Source organism: Hyperolius riggenbachi, chromosome 9, assembly GCF_040937935.1.
Source record: "Hyperolius riggenbachi isolate aHypRig1 chromosome 9, aHypRig1.pri, whole genome shotgun sequence".
In the NCBI taxonomy this organism is placed as follows: domain Eukaryota; kingdom Metazoa; phylum Chordata; class Amphibia; order Anura; family Hyperoliidae; genus Hyperolius; species Hyperolius riggenbachi.
The window spans coordinates 87,213,601-87,233,515 of NC_090654.1; the positions used below are offsets into that span (position 1 = coordinate 87,213,601).

Here is a 19,915-nt window from a genome sequence, read left to right on the forward strand (position 1 = left end):
TCGGCAACTATATCAGATAGGCAAAGGTACAGGATTAGTAAACAGAAGAGTAGTCAAGCTATCAGAAGGTCATAACAAATAATACAATTAAATTAGTACGTTAAGCAATCAACAGAATCTGGTTAAAGGCCCATACACACGTCGGATTTCCGCGACCGACGGGTCGTTTGAACGTCCCGTCGTTCCGTCGTTCGCCCGCCAAATCGGGCATGTGTACAGGCTGTCGTTCGCTTGATAAGGACGAGTTTGAGCGATCCGCCGGGCAGATCGCTCAAACTTACCCTTATCAAGCGAACGACAGTCTGTACACACGCCCGATTTAGCGGGTGAACGACGGGACGTTCAAACGACCCGTCGTTTGCGGAAATCCGACGTGTGTATGGGCCTTTAGTGTGGATCCCCAGCTCCTGCTGGTTCTAGCACACTTTGGGATCTGACTAGGTCTGAGTGCTAACACGTAGCATTTGCAACAGCAGACACGGAGCAACTGAATGACCTGTCCTATATATACTGCAAGCGCTCCACAGCGCTGCCCCAGTCACTCAGCCAATCCGGAGCATAGCTGGAGTCAGCTGACCGACTGATCAGCTGACTCCCCTTCTAGTTGCATAAAGGTCCTGTCGCCTGGCGCGCGCGCGTAGCCCTTAATCTATGAGCAATTGAAGGACCAGGCAAAGCACCAGCATGTAACTGCGCGGCGGGGTCCGCCGGCTGAGACGCGGAGATAGCCGCCATGTAGAGATGGGCCGAACCTCCGATTTTAGGTTTGCGAACTTCCGCGAAAAGTTCGGTTCGCGAAAAAGTTCGCGAACCGCAATAGACTTCAATGGGGAGGCGAACTTTCAAAGTTTTAAAAAATTCTATCAACTGGAAAAATGATAGAAAACATGTTTTAAAAGCTCTAATACCTGGAGCCCCACCTAATTGAGTGAAATACACATCACTGCTGGAGGACCCACCCTCCCTCCTCCAAGCAAGGTCCTTTATACCATTTGCCTACCTACACTAATTAGTTATGGGACAGCTGCTACACACTCTGCTAGGGAGATTTTAATTGGCTCCCTCCTCCCGGAGGGTCTCTTCTGCCAGGGAATTATACTATTTTAAAAACCAGTATACATCATACCATAGCTGGTACATCATACCATAGCTGGGAATCGAACCCAGATCTCACTGTGTGGTGGGCACGTCACCCTAAGCACTGTACCACTACAGAAGTAAGTGAAGCTAGCCTAAAATTTAACATTTATGCTCAATGCAATAGAACCATTAGGTTGCTTAAAGGAGAACTGTAGTGAGAGGTATATGGAGGCTGCCATATTGATTTCCTTTTAAGCTATACCAGTTGCCTGGCAGCCCTGCTGATCTATTTGGCTGCAGTAATAATAATAATCCAAACATTTGTATAGTGCTTTTCTCCTGTCGGACTCCAAGCGCTCAAGAGCTGCAAGCCACAGGGACGCGCTCAAGAGGCCACCCTGCAGTGTTAGGGAGTCTTGCCTTGAACTCCTTACTGAATAGGTACTTGACCTAGCCAGGATTCAAACCCTGGTCTCCCATGTCAAAGGCAGACCCCTTAACCAGTACACTATCCAGCCACTGTAGTGTGAATCACACCAGAAACAAGCATGCAGCTAATCTTGTCAGATCTTACAAAAATGTCAAACACCAGATCTGCTGCATGCTTGTTCAGGGTCTAGGGCTAAAAGTATTGGAGGCAGAGGATCTGCAGGATAGCCAGGTAACTGGTATTGCTTAAAAGGAAATCAATATGGTAGCCTCCATATACCTTTCACTACAGTTCTCCTTTAAAGGGAACCTTAACTGAGAATGATATGGATGTTTCCTGTAAACAATACCAGTTGCCTGGCAGTCCAGCTGATCTTTGTGACTACAATAGTGGCTGAATCACACCCTGAAACAAGCATGCAGCTAATCCAGTCTGACTTCAGTCAGAGCACCTGATCTGCATGCTTGTTCAGGGGCTGTGGCTAAAAGTATTAGAGACACAGGATCAGCAGGCGATTCAGGCAACTGGTATTATTTTAAAAGGAAAAATCCATATCCTTCTCCGTTTAGGTTCGCTTTAAGGATTTGTAGCATAAAAGCCAACTCACATTGGGCCGGGATTTGAACCTGGGTCTCACTGTATGGTGGACAAGCACACTAACCGCTATACCAACTGAAGCTGGCCTGAAATTGCTGGCCTAAAATTTACTATTTATGCTCAATACAAGAGAAAAAGTAGACAAGACAAGTAACATTTATATCACACTTTTCTCCTGGCAGACTCAAAGGACCAGAGCTGCAGCCACTAGGGCATGCTCTATAGGCAGTAGCAGTGTTAGGAAGACTTGCCTAAGGTCTCCTACTGAATAGGTGCTGGCTTACTGAACAGACAGAGCTGAGATTTGAACTCTGGTCTCCTTTGTCAGAGGCAGCGCCCTTATCCATTACACCATGCAGCCACTGCTTACAGATATTTAGCCAGACATGGCCTTCTCTTTTGTGTTATTTGTCTTGTCTACTTTTTCTCTTGTATTGAGCATAAATAGTAAATTTTAGGCCAGCAATTTCAGGCCAGCAATTTCAGGCCAGCAATTTCAGGCCAGCTTCAGTTGGTATAGTGGTTAGTGTGCTTGTCCACCATACAGTGAGACCCAGGTTCAAATCCTAGCCAACGTGAGTTGGCTTTTATGCTACAAATCCTTAAAGGGAACCTAAACGGAGAAGGATATGGATTTTTCCTTTTAAAATAATACCAGTTGCCTGAATCGCCTGCTGATCCTGTGTCTCTAATACTTTTAGCCACAGCCCCTGAACAAGCATGCAGATCAGGTGCTCTGACTGAAGTCAGACTGGATTAGCTGCATGCTTGTTTCAGGGTGTGATTCAGCCACTATTGCAGTCACAAAGATCAGCTGGACTGCCAGGCAACTGGTATTGTTTACAGGAAACATCCATATCATTCTCAGGTAAGGTTCCCTTTAAAGGAGAACTGTAAGAACTGTAGTGAAAGGTATATGGAGGCTACCATATTGATTTCCTTTTAAGCAATACCAGTTACCTGGCTATCCTGCAGATCCTCTGCCTCCAATACTTTTAGCCCTAGACCCTGAACAAGCATGCAGCAGATCTGGTGTTTGACATTTTTGTAAGATCTGACAAGATTAGCTGCATGCTTGTTTCTGGTGTGATTCACACTACAGTGGCTGGATAGTGTACTGGTTAAGGGGTCTGCCTTTGACATGGGAGATTAGGGTTTTAATCCTGGCTAGGTCAAGCACCTATTCAGTAAGGAGTTCAAGGCAAGACTCTCTAACACTGCAGGGTGGCCTCTTGAGCGCGTCCCTGTGGCTTGCAGCTCTTGAGTGCTTTGAGTCCGACAGGAGAAAAGCACTATACAAATGTTTGGATTATTATTATTACTGCAGCCAAATAGATCAGCAGGGCTGCCAGGCAACTGGTATAGCTTAAAAGGAAATCAATATGGCAGCCTCCATATACCTCTCACTACAGTTCTCCTTTAAGCCACCTAATGGTTCTATTGCATTGAGCATAAATGTTAAATTTTAGGCTAGCTTCACTTACTTCTGTAGTGGTACAGTGCTTAGGGTGACGTGCCCACCACACAGTGAGATCTGGGTTCGATTCCCAGCTATGGTATGATGTATACTCATGTATGTATCCCCAGCTATGGTATGATGTATACTCATGTATGTATTCCCAGCTATGGTATGATGTACCAGCTATGGTATGATGTACCAGCTATGGTATGATGTATACTGGTTTTTAAAATAGTATAATTCCCTGGCAGAAGAGACCCTCCTCCCTCCAGTAGGAGGGAATAGGTAGAAGGGTAAAAGGGGAGGAGGGAGGAGGCCAATTAAAATCTCCCTAGCAGAGTGTGTAGCAGCTGTCCCATAACTAATTAGTGTAGGCAGACAACTGAGTCAAATGGTATAAAGGACCTAGCTTGAAGGGCGGGTTCTCAAGCAGTGTGTTTGACAATAACATGTCTGCTGACAGTGAAATGGAGGGTAAAAATTTTGCTCAATACAGCATTATGGGGCGAATCGAACTTCCGCAAAAGTTCGCCTGATGCAGGCGAACGCGAACCCCCAAAGTTCGCCTGGAACCGTTCGCAGGCGAACCGTTCGGCCCATCTCTACCGCCATGCTGCTTGCTGTTGCGGCAGTATCTCCACTATCCATTACAGAATCCCAGCCAGATCAACATCTGCAAGGAGTTTGCATGTTCTCCCCATGTCTGCATGGGTTTTCTCTGGATACTCCAATTTCCTCCCACATCCCCAAAAACATACAGATAAGTTAATTGGCTTTCCCCCTAAATTGGCCCAAGACTATGATACATGTACTATACGATACATACAGTTGTCCATATGACTATGGTAGGGACTAGATTGTGAGCTCCTCTGAGGGACAGTTAATGACAAGACTATATACTCTGTACAGCTCTGTGTAGTATGTTGGTGCTATATAAATAAATATATAAAAAATATACTCAAAAAATAAAAGTCTAACTACCCCCAGTAATCTGGCCAGTCACACCTCAGCGCATGCATGGCTCGGCTCCGTGCGCACCCCCGCCGTGCTCTCGTGCCTAGGAACGTTCTGTGCTTGTGCTCTTGGCTGTGGGAGCATGACAGGGGATGCACACGCGTCCAAGCCACGCTTACGCAGAAGAGCACAGCCGGACGGATTACTGGAGGGAATTGGAAAATAACAGAGCTGTTGGAGAGGACAGCGAGGGAGCCCACGCACCGTATGGGGCTGGAGGAAGCCCCAGGTAAGTATAAATAAGGGCATTAGCATCATCTCAGGTTCTCTTTAATGGACACAGACAATATGATGCAAGGGCAGACAGCATATTGTAATATAAGTTAAAATAGTGGAAAACCAGTGGAGAGAATTCCAGTTACAATTCTGTGCTGTAATGCTTTTTCAGAATTTCTCTCTTTTGCTAGATTGATGAGTGTGGTTCTACATGTGTGTGTGTGTGTGTGTGTGTGTGTGTGTGTGGGGGGGGGGGGGGGCATTGACAGGAGGGGGCCCAATCCAAAGTTTGGCAGAGGGGGGGGGGGGGGGGCAGTGATTTCTAGTTACGCCCCTGCTGTGAGCTCTGTTTTTTCTTGTCATTGATCTGTTTCTGGTGGAAGTCTACAGGCTGCAGCAGTATCCTACACCCACCTGATCGCTGCTAACCCAGGGATCCACTGATCCTAAAAGCCCTCCATATCTTTTTCAATAAAGCTCTTAGGATGCAACATTTGCATTACACGATACAAAACAAAAGACAATTATTCGGATGTTCAAGTACGGACAAAAAATATCTTTATTTAAGAATTGTAAAAATATCATCTCAAGGTCAAAAATGTTTAATGCGGACAAAAGATCCAGGTCGTGTTTAATAAATATTATAACTCTGTCTTTACATCATTGCTTTCTAATTCTTCTTCCTGGAAGGGTTCAAGAAATAAAGAAAATAGTAAGTAACTATATTCACATATGTTGGAAAATTTGTAAGAACAAATATATTTTAATGAAGCATATCCTTGTTCCTTACTGATTATCGTTATCAGATTAGGCCCACATGTCCCAATAATACATTTAATTTTGTCTTCTTAAAACAGGAGTTATTTGTGATAATTCAGCTTGAAAGTGAACTGATCACCATTGTTAGCACCCAGGGCATCTCAATAGCACATTAAAAATGTTTGCCAGCAATGTGTCTCACTACCTTTTATTGTTACATATAAAGTTTAGCGCAGGGTTTACTAGCCTACTTCAGCCGGCCTGCCCTTCCACAGAGGTTTCAGGCAGCTAAGGACCTAAAAGGAACCTAAACTGAGAAGCGCTGCACTGGGGACAGTCCTGTCACTTGGCTGTCCCTTGGATCAGCTCACCATACAATCCCCTCTCCTAGGCTGATGCCTATGAGAGAGGCTCACCCTGATTAGACCTCGAGGGGAGGGAAAAAAATAGACTTTTTATTTAAAATAAAATAACAGATTATTAAAATAAATAAATAAATTAATAAAAATAAATAAATAAATCCTGAAGCAGCAAACAGAGCCCACCAACAGACAGCTCTGTTGGTGGGCAGAAAAGGAGGGCAGATTAATTTGTGTGCCAAGTTGTATGGCCGTACAGCACACTGTTAAAGCTGTAGTGTGCTGAATTGTAAAAAATAGCCTGGTCACTAGGGGGCGTAAGCCTGTGGTCCTTAAAGAGAACCCGAGGTGTGTTAAAAAGGGACACAGAGACATGTTCCCATGTGCAGGACATGCCTCTGTGTGCCCTGATCGCCGCTCTCGGTGCCCACTGCGTCCTGCTAGCCGAACCACGTAATCTGTCGACATCCCAACATTCAGGATGTCAACAAACTAACGGGGAAGGGGTAACCCACTTCAGGAAAAGGAACGCCTGCAAAACGCCCCTTCTCCGCCTATCAGAGCCTTCTAACAGGCTCTAATAGGCTCTCAGCTGCCTGCTCCCCTCCGCTTCCCCGCCCCTTCACATCAATCAGCGCTGTGCTCTCACATGAGATCACAGACGCTTTTATCTGCAGCATTGGGATCCCTAGGTCACAGAGGTAAAAATGATGGATGGCTGCACCTAGGAGTGGCGGGAAGAAGAGTTAATGAGCGCTGCCTGGTCTAGCAGCTCCCACAGACCAGACAGCATGTTTTTTTTTTACTTGCAAACCCGCCTCGGGTTCTCTTTAAAGGCGAAAAATTCTAAACATTAAAATATGTGCAAACACATACAAATAAGAAGTACATTTTTTCCAGAGTAAAATGAGCCATAAATTACTTTTCTCCTATATTGCTGTCACTTACAGTAGGTAGTAGAAATCTGACAGAAGCGACAGGTTTTGGACTAGTCCATCTCTTCATAGGGGATTTTCAGGGATTTATTTATTCTCAAAAGCACTTAGTGAATGGCACTTGCTCTGTCCAACTGCCAAAAAACTGTGTAGCGAGCAGGGAAGCCATATTTATTTAATGTCAGACACTACCAGTTGCCTGATGTCCTGCTGATCTTTGTGGCTTCAATAGTGTCTGAATCACATACCAGAACTAAGCATGCAGATAACCTGTCAAAAACATCTACATGCTTGTTCAGGGTTTACGGCTAAAAGCATTAGAGACAGAGGATTAGAAGGAAAACCAGGCAATCTTCATTTTTTTTTTTAAGATAATACATACCGCAGCCTCCATATACCTATCCCTTCAGGTGTCCTCTAAAGGACTTCTGAGGCAACTACTTTAATCTATTTTAACTCACCTGGGGCTTCTTGAAGCCCCTAGAAGCCATTTCCATCCCTCGCCGCCGCTCCTGGCCTCCTCGGTGTCCTGCTGGCCACCTGTAGCAGTATGCACAAGATGACGGGTTGGCGATCTTTACAGGTGGCCAGCAGGACACCGAGGAGGACTGGAGCTGCAGCAAGGGACGGAAATGGCTTCTAGGGGCTTGAAGAAGGCCCAGGTGAGTTAAACTAGATTGAAAGTCCTTTAAAATCACTATTGTTTTCCAAAAACTTTAAGGTAGCCATACACTGGTCGATTTGCCATTAGATCGACCAGCTGACAGATCCCTATCTGATCGAATCTGATCAGAGAGGGATCGTATGGCTGCCTTTACTGCAAACAGATTGTGAATCGATTTCAGCCTGAAACCGATCACAATCTGTGGAGCCGCCGCTGCCGCCTGTCCCCCCCCCCCCGGCGCATACATTACCTGACGCTGGCTCCCGGGCATCTTTTCAGCGCTGCACCCACTCCATCCCGGCGCTTCCTGTGTCTCTCCGTGACCAGGAAGTTCAAATAGAGCGCCCTCTATTTGAACTTCCTGGTCACTGCAGTGACACAGGAAGCGCCGGGATGGAGCGGGTGCAGCGCGGAGAAGATGCCCGGGAGCCAGCGTCAGGTAATGTATACCTGATCAGATCGTCCGCCGCTAGCGACGCGCTCCCTACCCGCGGGCGATCGAGGGTAATTTCCCGCACGGCGCGATCGACGGACAGATCTGATTTCGGGAGGAAATCGTATCGGCGGGTGCGTTTAACGTGAACGATTGGCAGCAGATTCGATCCCAGGATCGAATCTGCTGTCGAAACGGCCGCGAATCGGGCCGGTGTATGGCCACCTTTACTCAAAATAATATGTAGAATGATAAGTGAAATGAAAGTGAAATGTCTGCTGCCATCTAGTGGCTGAAACAAAATCATACAGGGCTCAGCTCTGTACTACTTTGCTGTTCTGCTGCTATGTAGTGGCTGCAATAACATAATACTGCAAAAGTACATTATATCATAACTTTTTAATAGGCTTTACATTTTCAGTTAATTTTAATTTGTTTTAATTTACTTAAACGATACCCGAGGCGAACTTGTGCAAATGCAGGCTCCACTGCTCCCCCGTTCACCTCCGTCCTCTTCCATTCTGGTGTAAAAGCCCCGTAAATTGCAGCCAGGTCGGGGAGGTTGGCACTACTGCGCAAGCACTGTCCCGGCGGCACATATCCTTAATTGTGATCCCGTAGCCGGGAATGCGCACTTCAAGTCGTTACACAGTGGTCATCCACAGAGTGCTCATGGCCATAGGACAGGGGTGTCAAACTCAAATACAAAGTGGGACAAAATTGAACTCTGGGACCTAGTCACGGGCCAACCTCAATGTCTACAAGACACCTTCCTCCCTCATCTGGTGTCTAATGGCTCCCCTTCAACCCCTATACAGTTCCCTGGTGTCTAGTGGTCCTCCTCCCTCCCCTATACAGTTCCCTGGTGTCTAGTGGTCCTCCATCCCCTATATAGTTCCCTGGCATCTAGTGGTCCTCCCTTCCCTATACATTCACTGGTAAGTAGTGACCCCCTTCCTCCCCTATACAGTTCCCTTGTGTCTAATGGCCCCGCTCCTTTCCTCTCTGTACACGTCCCTGGTGTTTAGTACCCCTCCTCTATACAGTTGAGATACTTATCTAAGAAGAGGGAAGCGTCTGGATCCTGCGGAGGTTTGCCACATCCTTCTTGCCCCCGCCTTGGCCCACAGAACAAGGGCGTAACTACAGTGGAGCAGCCCCTGTGACTGCAGGGAGACCCAGAGGTGTAAGGGGGGCCCCAACTACTACTTTATTCCCTCTCTCTGATGGGGTCTGTCTTTCAGATAAAGTGTTTTTATGGCTACACTTGTTATGGGCATGGAAATTACAATACCCTCACTTGTTTTATGACCCTTTCAAGATCCTTTCTGAGGTTGTGAGGATCAAAAGGGGTTAGCCAGGGAAAGGGTGTAAACATTGGGGGGCCCGTCAAAGTTTTCCTGGGATGTCCCATAATTTATAGTTATGCCCCTGCCGCAGAACATATCTAACAAGGGCTTGTCAAATGTTACAATTGCCATGCTCCTATTTTTACACGAGATCAGTATCTGCACGAGTACAGTCGCAGCCTGGCCTGCACAGTAAGCTAGAGCCGCTCATCCACAAGCTGCTCCATGCTACTGCAAGGGCACGGCCGCACTCACGCAGGTGCAGCATGATAGCGTCCAAAGAGGATGCGAACTTCCAGAGGGTCCCGGGCAGTGGTCATGGTCTGGAGGAGGACCAATAAACCCCATTCCTATATTTTTTAAGAGGTTGCCAATGCTTACGTACCGTATAATCCCCAGATAGGAATTTCAGGCAGAACGCCTTAACCACCTCTGCAGTGATTTCACCTCGTGGCATAATGAGCTTTTTATTGGTTTCTGTATCATAAATCGATATCAAAGGAAGATCAGTCTTCTTCAGCTTGAAAAAGCCCACAATTTTCTGAGTGTATTTCATTCCAATATCCATCTTGACAAACATAACCTGAACATGACAATGGTGCCAGAGCAGGCTAAGAATTAATATGAAGGCAGCTGAGCTAAAAAAAAAAACCTATTACATATTATTCATCGTTTTATGTTCTCTTAGGGCAAGAGCCTTGCATTTATTGATTAATATTTAGTTCTCCTTATCTTTGAAAGACCCTTCTAGTGAAGACTGTGCTCCATTTACTGTCTAACTAACTATGAACAGTTCCTACAAGTAAATCATGCTCCAAATCCACTATCACAAACTTGTGCAAAGTTAAATAACAGTTCATGTCGTCTTGCACCACACCACACTTTGGGCCTTTTTCCCACTGCTGCTTGCGCTGCATTGTGATCATGCAGGCAGCAATCTCCACTTGCTACTGTTTGTGCCAAAGCTGTAAAGAATGGAGCACAATCTTGATGAGAACTGCACAAGCCGGCAATTGCATTAAAGGAAAAGTGCACACTAATGTGAAATGAGCAAAGCGATTTACATGTAGATTGCCGTGCACTTGCAATTTGCAAAGCAGCCGTGATTTACTTTTTGAAGCGGATCGCAACTAGTGGAAAAGGGGACGGCCTATTTTCCACAAGCAGCTAAAAGTGAAAAATTCATTCTCTGTCAGCTGCTCCTGTCCAATGGCCAGGCACTTGCCAGCACTTGGAATGGGGCGGTGGACAGGTGGCCCTCCATGTAGTTAAATCGGAGCACAGTGGTTGCCATGTTTAGATGCGATATGAGATGGTATTTGGCCACCGGGTAATGCCGAAACATGTTAAATGTGATATGCGCAATGTTATTAACCGCTGTCATCAGAGCCAGGACAAGGTCCTTTGGCACCCAAGGCTGAGACACCAAAGTGCGCCCCTCCATCCCTCCCACCCCAGCCATCAAACACTGATTGTTATTAGACTAAGAGACCCCCAGGGCCCCCAACACCTTAATCTCCAGTTATCTGGCTTGCAGTCACTGCCATGTATCCCCTTTTCTTATTTCTCTCTGATACAAACACAATAGGGGAATGATAGCTGAGTGAGTTGTGCACTCCCTCCTACATTGCGCCCTGAGGCTGGAGCCTCTCTCGCCTCTGCCTCGGCACGGCCCTGGCTGTCATTCAGTTGCTTGTGGCCTGCAGGTGAGGCTGAAGTGTCAGATGAACAGGCAAAAGAGGTCTTATTTGTATGAACTCTTCAGCTGTGAAGAAATGAATACAGTCCACACTGCATATCGGGGGTTGGGGGGGGGGGGGGGGGGGGTATCATGCCTAAAGAGGATTTGTATTGATAAAAAATGCCCCTGGAAGGGGGAAGAGCAGAGAGCTGCAACAGTGCCCCGCTGGAACAGGGAAAGGTAAATATTGCACAGCTTGTAAAATTGTCGGCTGTGCCTTCCGTGGGCTGCAGCGAGACCACTGTGGAACACAGGAGGACGGGGGAAGCCTCGATAGGATCCAGAGGCTTTCCCCTCCCGAGGTGAGTTCCCCCCAGGGGCATTTTTTTTTGTACAGAGTCTTTGTAAGAGAAACATCAGGTAAATCTACGGGCACGCACTGGCTGTCGACCTTGCCGGATTGGTGGCTGCTACGGAGGGGACCCCGGGAGACCTGCTTGGACACGAGCTTCGGCTAGGGACACGCAGACTGCCAGGGGCTGGAGGAAGCCCCAGGTAAGTAAAACTGATTTTTTTTTTTTTTTTTTTTTTAGATCTCCTTGATGTTTCCTTTAAGTTATGCCACATTCCCACCTCCAGCAGAATCTCTTCCTCTTTCCACAGGACTTCATGATAGGTATTGTTTATTAAAAAAAATACTAGATACAACTTAAAGGGAACCTGAAGTCAGTGACATATGGAGGCTGACTTATTTACTTATTGTTTTAACAATACCAGTTGCCTAGCTGTCATAGCCGGCCTTTGATATGAGCGACTGGAGCGGTCGCTCAGGGCGCCAGCTTCCAAGGGGGCGCCTACAGCTGGTTGCCTATACTGAGGGCACCTACACCTGATTTCCTATACTGAGGGCACCTATAGCTGGCTACCTTTACTGAGGGCTCCCAACACCTGGCAACCTATATTGAGGGCACCTACACATGAGGTCCTATACTGGGGGCACCTATACCTGGCTACCTACCTATACTGAGTCTGAGGGCGTTTTGGAGGGGGGGGGGCACACTGCGGCTATAACGCGTGGTGCAAATTGTCAATGCTATGCTATCATTCTAAATGGGGGGGGAGGCGGGGGCGTCTAACTGTCCCACTGATTGTTTTTATTAATATTCCTGAAAGGTTCTAGCCTTAATTTTTAAGTGTATTCAGGATAATGCACTCTTTCCATCCATTCGTGGTTATTAATAGTATTTTTTTCTATTATACAAACGTGACGTGTCACAGCGATCTGAGCATTTGGCGTGATGTGTCACAACGTCAAAAAGGTTGGGAAGCACTGTTCTACGAGATATCTCAGGAGAAAAAGAGAATTGCATATGGGCGTGTGTGTATACATGCGTGCGTGCGTGTGTGTATATGAACATGGGAAGAGGATGAAGGGGGGGGGCACAAAAATCAGGTTTCGCTCAGGGCGCTGTGAAACCTAAGGCCGGCCCTGCTAGCTGTCCTACTGATCCTTTATCTCTAATACTTTTAAGCTGGGAACATACAATGAGATTTTTCAGCAGATTTACTGTCCGATCGATCGGACATGTCGGAAATTATCTATCGAACCATTTATCTGCTAAGAAATCCCATGGTGTATTCCTAGCATTAACCATGGACCCCGTACAAGCATGCAGATCAGATGTTTTTGACAAAACGTTTCAAGATTAGCTACCTGCTTGTTTCAGGTATGTGATCCAAACACTACTGATGCCAGAATTGTCAGCCTGACGGCCTGGCAATTGGTATTGTTTAACCATTTCCCTTCTCCCGGTACGAGTAACTACGCCCCTGCAAAATGTCACAACTCTGTGCAAGGGTGTAGGTACTAAGTCCCTCCCGCCACGCCCCCCGCTCGCCCCCCGCGCTCGGTACCGCCGCTCATTACCACCGCTCATTACCACCGATAGCCCTCCGCTAGATCAATGAATGGGAAAACAAATCCCATTCATTGATCTAAGTTCACCTGTGAATGGCTGTAGCCATCTATTCAGACGGCTCTGCCATTCATAAATACCGTGCACGTAGTGCTTCCGTTTCCATACTAATAGTACGGAGCTGAAGTCACCACTGAGGACATCTCGTGGCCAAATTGTAATATTACATCCCCCCTTTTTTTTCAGTTAATCATCCCTAGTTACCTTTTTTTCGTTTTTTTTTAATTAACCCCTGAGCGCCCACACTCCCCTAAAGTTACCATTTTTTTTATTTTTTTAATTAAAAAAAAAATTACAAATAAAAAAAAAACATAAATAGTTACCTTAGGGACTGAAATTTTTTTTAATATGTATACAAAAACTGTATACTACAATTACTTTATAAATTATGGGCTTGTAATTAGGGATAAACGCAAAACTGAAAAAATGCACCTTTATTTCCAAATAAAATATTGGCGCCAAACATTGTACTAGGGAAAAATGTTAAACGTTGCAATAACTGATACAAATGGGCAAATTAAATGTGTGGGTTTTAATTACGGTAGCATGTTTTATTTTGAAACTATAATGGGGCGAAAACTGAGAAATAATGAATTTGTTTCTTATTATTCCCATTAAAAGTGAGTTAGAATAAAATAATTCTTAACAAAAAGTACCCCCAAAGAAAGCCTAATCAGTGGCGAAAAAACCAAGATATAAATTGTTTCGTTGTGATAAGTAGTAATAAAGTTATAGGTGAATGAATGGAAGGAGCGCTGATGGGTGAAAATTGCTTTGGTTTTTTAAGAGGAAAAACCCTTCGAGGTGAAGAGGTTAAAGGACCACTATCGCGAAAAAAAGTAGGCATTTAAAATCTGACAGAACCGACAGGTTTTGGGACAATCCATCTCCTCATAGGGTATTTCAAGGGTTTGCTTTGTTTTCAACAGCATTTCCTGAACAGCAGTTTAACTGCCAAAATAGCAAGATACCAGCCGGCCTCCCTAATCACTTGCACACTATTATGCCAGTTAGATTTTGCAACTGTTGTTCAGGAAATGCTGTTGAAAACAAAGAAAGCCCTGAGAATCCCCCTTAAAAAGATGGACTGGCCCAAAACTTGTCATCTGTCACATTTTAACTGCCTACTTTTTTCGCGATAGTGGTCCTTTAAAAGAGTATACATTTAGCAGCCTCAATATACCTCTCGCTTTAGGTTCCTTTTAAAAACGAACTTACTGCTTAGAGCAAGTACAGGCACCATGTCAGACGTCCAACAGCTGCTATTATCACCATGTACTGCATCTATCGCTGTTGCACGTGGCTTCTGAAACGGAACCCATACTTGTTTCAAGCTGTAAGTCAGTATATAAGTTTCATCTCGTGATTTTTAGTAAACAAAACCTGGCGGTATGTGAAGTCCTCTTCCATTTAATGTGCATTGAACAATTTCGAACTCTGCTGGAGGTGTAATGTAGCAAGACTAAAGTGTGACGTCCCCGCTCCATCCCATATGTGGTGTGAACTACATTCAGCCCATTCACAGCTGGAAAGTGTCTTTAGCACCACCAGGATATTATGTGTGTAAGATGCATTATCAGCTATAACCACTGGGTGGCAGGCATGTATTTTAGTAGCAGGTTTTTTTTTTTTTTTTTTGTTTTTTTTTACAGCATCCTGTGTCTGCAATGTAAGTTGCAAATAAAGTTGTTTTTAGCCTTGGTGAATGATGTAACAGCAAAGAGCTATTAGCCAAAGGCTGCATTCTACATTGCTGGGCACTAGGATGTTGGTGTGGTGGAAGAAGACATGAACTATTTTTAAACTTTGCACTGAGTTTGTGGATAGTAGACTTGGAGCACCATTTACTTGTATGAACAGGATTTAGATAGCAGCTAGGATCAGCTACCATACAGAACTGCAGTGCAGGTTTTTTGCTTAGGGCTCTTTCACACTAGAGGCTGCGGTAGAAAAGGCTGAAAGTCAGCCTTTTGCTTAACGCCAATACATAGCGTTTTCAAAGAAAAAAAAATTAGTGAACAAGTCAGCTGGAAAACGCTTTGAAAACGCTTTGAAAACGCTGAAGTTGGCGTTTTCCATTGACTATCATTGAAACGCCAACAGCCAACTTCGGCTATAAACAGCCCTGAAAAAGCTCCTGGGAGCGTTGAAACGCAATGCTCCAAAACGCCGAGTTAGATGTGAAAGGTAAAATGAAAGTCTATGGACTTTCATTTTACCTAAAACGCCAACTTCGGCTGCGGCGTTAAAACGCTGATAAAGTCCTCTGGTGTGAAAGGGCCCTTAGTGTAATTTTTACTAACTCTGTGCAGTTAGAGGAATCATCTCCTTCCTATATATAACTCTTTCCCTGATATAGTCTGTGTTACCGCAGAACTCTGCTTCTTAGACTGCCTAACTCTTCTGATATATTCTGTGTTGTTGGAGGACTCTGCTTGTTCCACTAGCTAACTCTCCTCTACTAATATAGTCGGTGCTGGAGAACTCTGCTCCCCAATTATCTAACTTTCCTATCCTGATATACTCTGTGCTGCTGGAGGACTCTGCCCCTTTCATAATCTAATCCTCTTCTCCTGATATAATCTGTGCTGCTGGGGGACTCTGCTCCTCCACTATCTAACCCTCCTCTCCTGATATACTTTGTGCTTCTGGAGGACTCTGCTCCCTACACTATCTAACCCTACTCTCCTTACATACTCTGTGCTGCTGGAGGGCTCTGCTCTTTGCTCTATCTCTTTGCCCCCTCCAAATATACGCTTTGCTGCTGGAGGACTCTGCTCATTCCACTATCTAACCCTCCTCTCCTGATATACTCTGTGCTGCTGGAGGACTCTGCTCATTCCACTATCTAACCCTCCTCTCCTGATATACTCTGCGCTGCTCGAGGACTCTGCTCCTTCCCCTATCTAACACTCTTCTCCTAATATACTCTGTGCTGCTGGAGGACTCTGCTCATTCCACTATCTAACCCTCCTCTCCTGATATACTCTGTGCTGCTGGAGGACTCTGCTCCTCCTACTATCTAACCCTCCTCTCCTGATGTACTCTGTGCTGCTGGAGGACTCTGCCCCTTCCATTATCTAACCCTCCTCTCCTGATATACTCTGTGCTGCTGGAGTACTAACTCCTCATGCTATCTAACCCTCCTCTCCTGATATACTCTGTGCTGCTGGAGGAGCCCGCTCCTTCCGATATCTAACCCTCATCTCCTGATATACTCTGTGCTGCTGGAGAACTCTGCTCCTTCCACTATCTAACCCTCCTCTCCTGATATACTCTGTGCTGCTGAAGAACGCTGCTCCTTCCAATATCTAACCCTCCTCTCCTAATATACTCTGTGCTGCTGGAGGACTCTGCTCCTTCCACTATCTAACCCTCCTCTCCTGATATACTCTGTGCTGCTGGAGGACTCTGCTCCTTTCACTATCTAACCCTCTTCTCCTGATATACTCTGTGCTGCTGGAGGACTCTGCTCCTTCCACTATCTAACCCTCCTCTCCTGATATACTCTGTGCTGCTGAAGAACGCTGCTCCTTCCAATATCTAACCCTCCTCTCCTGATATACTCTGTGCTGCTGGAGGACTCTGCTCCTTCCGCTATCTAACCCTCCTCTCCTGATATACTCTGTGCTGCTGGAGGACTCTGCTCCTTTCACTCTCTAACCCTCTTCTCCTGATATACTCTGTGCTGCTGGAGGACTCTGCTCCTTCCTCTATCTAACCCTCCTCTCCTGATATACTCTGTGCTGCTGGAGGACCCTGCTCCTTCCATTATCTAACCCTCCTCTCCTGATATACTCTGTGCTGCTGGAGGACTCTGCTCCTTCCTCTATCTAACCCTCCTCTCCTGATATACTCTGCTCTGCTGAAAGACTCTGATCCTTCCACAACCTAATTCTTCTTTCCAGACATACTGTTCAGTGATACAGTATAATGTATAATCATTTACTATGAGGCCAACCTTGCCACGCAGTTCCAGGGCGGCCTTCCTTAGTTCTTCTAATATTTCATCTTGTTTTTCCACACTTTTATCAGTAAAGAAGAGCAGATGGGCGTGTACCTTGCAAGCGATTAGTCCAATCGCATTCTAATAATGAAATATAGAAGATAAGTTACATTGACATCAATTTAGAAACCACATTTTCCAGGCTATAACAGACACAGGCACATTAATCTCACCATGGGGTTGTAGTCTGTCACCATCCGAAGCTCATTTATACTCAGAAAACGGTAGAGTTTGGCTGTATTGATATCTTCATTTTCTTTGACCACCAAATCATCCCGCCATTTGTCAGCCTGTAAATCATGAAATACATTTCTGTCAATCATCCCAACTGTATCTAGGCAGCCAGGGGCATAACTAGATGCGAGCAGCTCCTGCAACTGCAGGGGGGTGCAGAGCTGTCAGGGGGCTCCAACAATTAACCTTTCCTTCCAGTGGAATGCTTTCACCAATCAATGGGTCATCAACAGTGTTCATATGCATAGGCCCGCCCCCCGGCTAGTGACATGCTCCCTGTTGGGCAGGAAGTATGTCATTGGGATTCACGTTGGTCCGTGCATGTGCGTCACATTGCACTGCGCTATAGGCACGGATCATGCAACAATGCAGTGCAGACGTTGTGTCGGAAAATGCAGCGACTTTGATACTTATGTCGTAATGTGTCGCATCCTGTTAAGTGTGCAAGTCTCCATAGACTTGCATGGCCCTTGTGGCAGGGATGCAGCGGAGAAGCGTAATGTGGGGAGATGCAGCGTGCTAGTGTGAAAGGGACCTGAAAGTTTCTAACCTTTCCTGGCTCTTTGGAAAAGAATCGAAGACCAGCACAGTCAGTGATGATAGCCATCAATAAAGCGGGTATGAACAGCAGTTAACCTTTAACGCACATACACTCACATTACACACACAACCAACCAACACCTAGGGCCTGATTCACACAGCTTTTCTGTTAAATTATCTCACCTTATTTAACTCACAATTTATCTCTCCTTAAATTACTTAACTCTTGATTTACCTTCTTATCTTAGCTCTCCTTATTTAACATACAGTGGGATGCGAAAGTTTGGGCAACGTAGTTAATCTTCATGATTTTCCTGTATAAATCGTTGGTTGTTACTATAAACAATGTCAGTTAAATATATCATATAGGAGACACACACAGTGATATTTGAGAAGTGAAATGAACTTTATTGGATTTACACAAAGTGCGCAATAATTGTTTCAACAAAAATTAGGCAGGTGCATAAAATTGGGCACTGTTGTCATTTTATTGATTCCAAAACCTTTAGAACTAATTATTGGAACTCAAATTGACTTGGTAAGCTCAGTGACCCCTGACCTACATACACAGGAAAATCTAATTTGGGCACCACAAAAAAAGAAGTGAAATCAATATTTAGTAGATCCTGCTTTTTTTTTTTTACATCTGAGTCTAAACACTTCCTGTAGGTTCCAATGAGAGTCTGGATTCTGGTTGAAGGTATTTTGGACAATTCTTTTTTACAAAACATCTCTAGTTCATTCAGGTTTGATGACTTCTGAGCATGGACAGCTTTCTTTAACTCACACCACAGATTTTCAAATATATTCAGGTCTGGGGACTGAGATGGCCATTCCAGAACGTTGTTCTTATTCCTCTGCATGAATGGCTTAGTGGATTTTGAGCAGTGTTTAGGGCCCTTGTCTTGCTTAAAGATCCATCCCGGCGCAGCTTCAGCTTTGTCACTGATTCCTGAACATTGGTCTCCAGAATCTGCTGATACTGAGTAGAATCCATGCGTCCCTCAACTTTGACAAGATTCCCAGTCCCTGCACTGGCCACACAGACCCACAGCATGATGGAACCCATCACATTTTACTGTAAAAATACGGTAAGTAACCTTTGTGAATCAACCCCCATGTGTTTTAACAAAACAGCTCACTTTCCAAAGCACTGGTACATATTAAAAGGGTTTAAAAATAAAAGTGTGAGCAGTTTGACACTCAGTCCAGATCCTCAGCTGAGTTCAGTTTGATGATGTAAACGTCACTCAGTAAACTATCAAGAAATCTGTAGGTACAGTATATGTAGAGCTGCTTTAAATTGTTGTACAGTATCCTGAAATCTGTAAAATCTTCTCTGAGATCTCCCTCTCCCCAATCAAAAGGATCTGTAGGATGAGCTGGAGGTGTGCTAATATTTTATGATTTTCACAAGAAGCACAAGAAACAACAGATACTCTGGCTAAGTTCATCATTCTGTAGGACAGTGCTTTAGAAACTGTACAGAAACCTATTACATAATCAGTGTGAAACCATGACTTCATTGAGAACAAACGTGAACATGGATAGGACTTTAAATTCTCCAAACAAGGGCCACTACACGTGGTGCGATGCGGCTACATAGATGCATCGCACCGCGGCTGTACTAAAACCAATGCACGGCAATAGAACAGTTTCCATTGCATGCTAGTTATGCGGAGCGGTACAGAGCGATCAGAGAATCTGCAGCATGCTGCAGATTCTTGCAAGGCTGCATCAGCCCTCTGTCTCCTCCTATACACTTCGACATTGGGAGATGTGGAAGTAACGAGAACGGGAGTGGAAGTGATGCGATGCGATAGTTGCATTGCATCCCTTCTGCCAGTGGAAAAGGGCCCAAAGCCTAATGTGTATTACTCGCCTCCTGGATTTGGTTGTATAGTCTTGTTCGTTTGTGTACTTGTTCAGTTTGTATAAAAAAAATCCTGTCCCAATAGAAGAAATGGAATTTAGGAAAACTGTCTCTTTTCAAATCATCAGACTCTGATGTGTATTTGCTAAGCTGCATACCAGACTTTATGACAAATTTGTCATCAGTGATTTTATAGATAACAGCTCACTCATTGAGGCTAATTTTATTTTTACAGCCTGCTGTATTGCTTCTAGGTTGTTGGCATTCAATCTTAAAGAGGAGCTGTCATACTATCTCAGAACCCCCCCCC

General features: G+C 45.1%; 1 protein-coding gene across 1 annotated transcript in view; it reads right to left on the bottom strand.

Annotated features, from left to right (window-relative positions):
* Positions 1–5,349: 5,349 nt before the first annotated feature.
* The window catches only part of ERP27 (endoplasmic reticulum protein 27), a 40,453-nt gene continuing 25,887 nt past the window's right edge, over positions 5,350–19,915 (bottom strand). The window contains exons 4-7 of the mRNA XM_068254840.1: positions 17,132–17,248; positions 16,914–17,039; positions 9,681–9,878; positions 5,350–5,479 (exon numbers count right to left, since the gene is read on the bottom strand). Of these exons, the coding sequence (XP_068110941.1) occupies positions 5,438–5,479; positions 9,681–9,878; positions 16,914–17,039; positions 17,132–17,248 (483 nt within the window). The 3' untranslated portion in view covers positions 5,350–5,437. The remainder of the gene's footprint in view (positions 5,480–9,680; positions 9,879–16,913; positions 17,040–17,131; positions 17,249–19,915) is intronic.